Source organism: Hydra vulgaris, chromosome 08 (assembly GCF_038396675.1).
Source record: "Hydra vulgaris chromosome 08, alternate assembly HydraT2T_AEP".
In the NCBI taxonomy this organism is placed as follows: Eukaryota; Metazoa; Cnidaria; class Hydrozoa; order Anthoathecata; family Hydridae; genus Hydra; species Hydra vulgaris.
The window spans coordinates 16,171,780-16,175,542 of record NC_088927.1 but is presented as its reverse complement, the minus strand read 5'-3'; the positions used below and the strand labels follow the sequence as shown (position 1 = coordinate 16,175,542).

The window sequence follows — 3,763 nt, the reverse complement described above, 5'->3', positions numbered from 1 at the left end:
TGTTTATTCAAAATTTAAGTTCAAATGAATTGTTTATATTGTTTATTTTTATATTTTGGTTACAATTACTCAAAATAAATTGAAAGAATGTCCATTATTAAATATAGCAAAGAAAAATTAAATCTGACACAGTAACTGTGTGCATAGTGCCTTTTAAAAAAGATGTGGCCATTAACTAGTCAGTTTGCCCTAAAGGTTTATGAATATGCAAATAAACACAGGGCCGCTTTAACCACTGGGCAAACTAGGCGACCGCCTAGTTCGCCTAGTTTGGCGGCACTAAAACCAGCTACATAAAAAATAAATATATCAAAAACATTGCCAAAATCTTTATTTAAGTCTCTTTTTGATTAAATTTTTAGAGGAAATTTTTAATTAAAGAGGAGATTTAAAAAAGTAAAACAAAAGTCAAATCGCGTCAAATAAAACAATAGAATAAACTTTCTTTGCCGTTAAATAATATATACAGTTTCGAAGCACATAAATAAAAATAAATATCGGCGGGGCAAGAAAAAGACTAGTTTAGCCTTATCACCGAGCCCTATTCTCACTTATTTAGTTCTATTAGCTCCAAAAATTATTCTGCACGCGTGTTTTTGTTTACAGTACAATTTTTTAAATTTTGTATAGTTTGTACTTGCCCATGCAATATTGCAATAAATTAAATAACAATGAATAAAAAAGAAGTATAAACCTTTTAAAGAACTACTGTTTAAAAATGGTTTAGTCCTATATATCATTACTAAACTTTTTGATATTTTATTTTCAATACTTTTTATATGTAAACTCCAACGTAAATGTTTATCTAAGATTACGCCTAGAAAGTTCACTGAGTTTTCTCTTTTAATGTTAGTGTTATTGATTATTAGATTACGCAATTTGATGGGATTATTTTTTGATTTATTAACTTTGTGGAACAAAAAAAATTTGGTTTTATCCACATTTAGAGAAAGTTTATTACTTTTGAACCACTCATTAACTTTCAATAATTGTTCGTTTGTTGTTTCAAATAGTGTATTAATATCACTGTAGGAATAACTTTGATACTTTTGTTTTATTTGACGTGATTTTTTTTAATACTTTTTATGCAGAATGAAATTTTGTAGTAATTAATACAGAGCAAAGTTTTCCTTACTCATTTATAGAAAGTTTTAGTACGTTTAACTTAGTCGTGAAAATTGTTTTTACTGGCGTGGTAATTCAGAAATAGTAAGAATTTTAATTAAATATTCTATTAGGGTTGTTATCTGTCAAATATGTCTGAGATATATTTTCAGCCAACATAAAATATGTCCAACATAATTTCTATCGACATATTTTGACATAATTTATATGTCTGAGTTATTTTCTATTGACATATTTGAACATATTTTTATGTTTGAATTATTTGCTCTTTGATATTCTTGAAATCAATCTAACAAATTTATTGCGCATTTCAGCTTAATTTAAAGAGTAAAGTGAAAATAGTTTAACAAATTTGTTGCTTTTTTGCAATCAATTGTGCTTCATAAAACTTCATAAATCAGAAGAGTTTGAATTACATAATGTAATACACGTAACACAAAGAATCTGAAGCGCATAAAATCGATAAATTCTCTGGTCTATATGCTAACTATAACGATCCAGCTTCTTGAATCGTATTTGATGATGAAACACGACAACTTTTGATCAAACATGAACCGAAACAAGTCGATCAGTTTGATTTTCCTAAAGACAGCATGCAAAGAATATTTTCAAAAAACCATTACAACCGCCGGCTTGTCAATGGAGATGAAGTTCGCAGATATTGGCTGCAATATTCTGTAAGTAATAACTCTGTGTATTGCTTTTGCTGCAAACTGTTTACCAGTAGCACAACAGCTGCGTCATCTCTTTCTTCCAATGGTTTACATGATTGGAAAAACATTTCCGCAATTCTGTCAGGGAATGAAAAAAGCAGTGAATATCTTGTGAATTTTCAGTCATGGGAAGATTTCGAGCTGCGACTGCGATACAATGAAACAGTTGATGTCGAACATTTGCGTCTTGTTAAAAAAGAAGAACAGTATTGGAAGCAAACCTTGAAGCGGCGGATAGCTTTAGTAAGAGTTCTTGGTACACAAAATCTTGCTTTTCGTGGAACACATGAGAAACTGAACACTGCTGATAACGGAAACTTTCTGAAATTTGTTGAATTTTGAGCTTTATTTGACCCACTCGGACCCACGAATGATTAGGCAGTTTATTGCAAACGCTATTTCTAGTTTTAAGTTAATAAAAAAATTCAAAACTAACTTTTAATTTGCTATTTTTGACACAGCAATACAATTGGTTGAAGAAAGATTTACTCTTATGTAAACAATTAGTTTGTTGTTTGGTTTCCTCTATGATGTTCACAGTTTACATAGTGTAACTAGCAAAGGTGTTATGGAATATTGCTTGAATCTTGAGAAAGCTTTGCAATATGGAGAAAAAAATAAGCTAACACAATCTGTTAGATTATTTTTAAATATAAAATTTAGTAAATATTTTCAGCGATTCCCCATGCAATATTAGCATAACTTAAATAACTATGAAATAAGGAGTAGTAAAGTTGACTTTGACTTTTTTATATAAATATGTTCTATTTATATATAAAATTCCAATATTTTTAGAAATTTTTGTATTCATATAGTCGATATGCATTTTCCATGTGATGCTTTCATCAAGAAAAACATCGAAGAACTTTGTTACATTATGTCTTTTTATTTCAATATCATCAATAAAAATTTTAGGCAAACATCGGGGTAAATAGGCTTTTTTAGAGACTGGGCGGAAAAGAACCCATTTGCTTTTTTAATGTTAAGAGTTAGTTTGTTGCATTTATATCATTTGGATATACTTTTAAGTTCATCTTTCATAGTATTAAAGAGTTTGTAAATGTTATTATCGGAAAAAAATAAGTTAGTATCATCAGCAAACATGATACTCATTAAATTCGAGGCTTTATTTAGATCGTTTATATTAATCAATAACATTAGTGGTCACAAAATGGAACCTTGTGGAACGCCACATGAATTGTTTAGAAATTTATTTGGATGATCATTATTGCGGAAAACAATTTGTTTACGGTTGGATAGATAACTTTTGAACCGTTTTATAACTTTGCAATTTATTCTATAATATTTCAGCTTTTGTAGTAAAGTTTCATGATCGACAGTATCGAATGCTCTCGAAAGATTGATGAAAACACTTAATTTTTATTTAGACTTTTCAAAAGAATTAGAGATTTCACGTACAAATTGGATAACTGCATGTTCTGTGAAATTATTTCTTTTAAAGCCTCATTGATAGTTGTATAAAAAATTATTAGAATGAAGATAATTGTATAATCTATTGTACATAATACGTTCTAGCATTTTTGAAAATGTGGAGAGGACAGAGATAAGGCGATAATTACTGATATTTGTTTGATCACCTTCTTTTAAAATTGGACTAACTTTAGCAGTTTTTAGTTGTTCAGGAAAAACTCCTTGGCGTATAGATGCTCCACAGACCTTAAATAGGATATCTTTTAAGTATTCAAAACATTCTATGACTATATTACCGCCTATATCATTTGCTCCGGTAGATTTTTTTTTTTAAGAGTTTTGAAAGCTTTTTTCAAACTCTTGAAAAGAGAGTTCAGAAGCTAATTCGTTGGAACTTGTGCAATTGTCCACTTGTTGTCCAACTAGTCCACTTGTACCAAAAAATTGTCCACTTGTTGTCCAACTAGTCCACTTGTACCAAAAAAGTAGCATTT

The 3,763-nt window shown here is 29.3% G+C and overlaps 1 protein-coding gene across 1 annotated transcript; it reads left to right on the top strand.

The window, feature by feature from the left end:
* The first annotated feature begins 1,718 nt into the window (after nucleotides 1–1,718).
* LOC136083062 (zinc finger MYM-type protein 5-like) lies at nucleotides 1,719–2,180 on the top strand. The gene has a single exon (XM_065802470.1). It carries the CDS (start codon nucleotides 1,719–1,721, stop codon nucleotides 2,178–2,180), a length of 462 nt encoding a protein of 153 aa, XP_065658542.1.
* The last annotated feature ends 1,583 nt before the right edge of the window (nucleotides 2,181–3,763 follow it).

Coding starts and splice junctions, on each gene's coding strand:
- LOC136083062 (XM_065802470.1), top strand. CDS start 1,719: ATGCAAAGAATATTTTCAAAAAACCATTACAACCGCCGGCTTGTCAAT.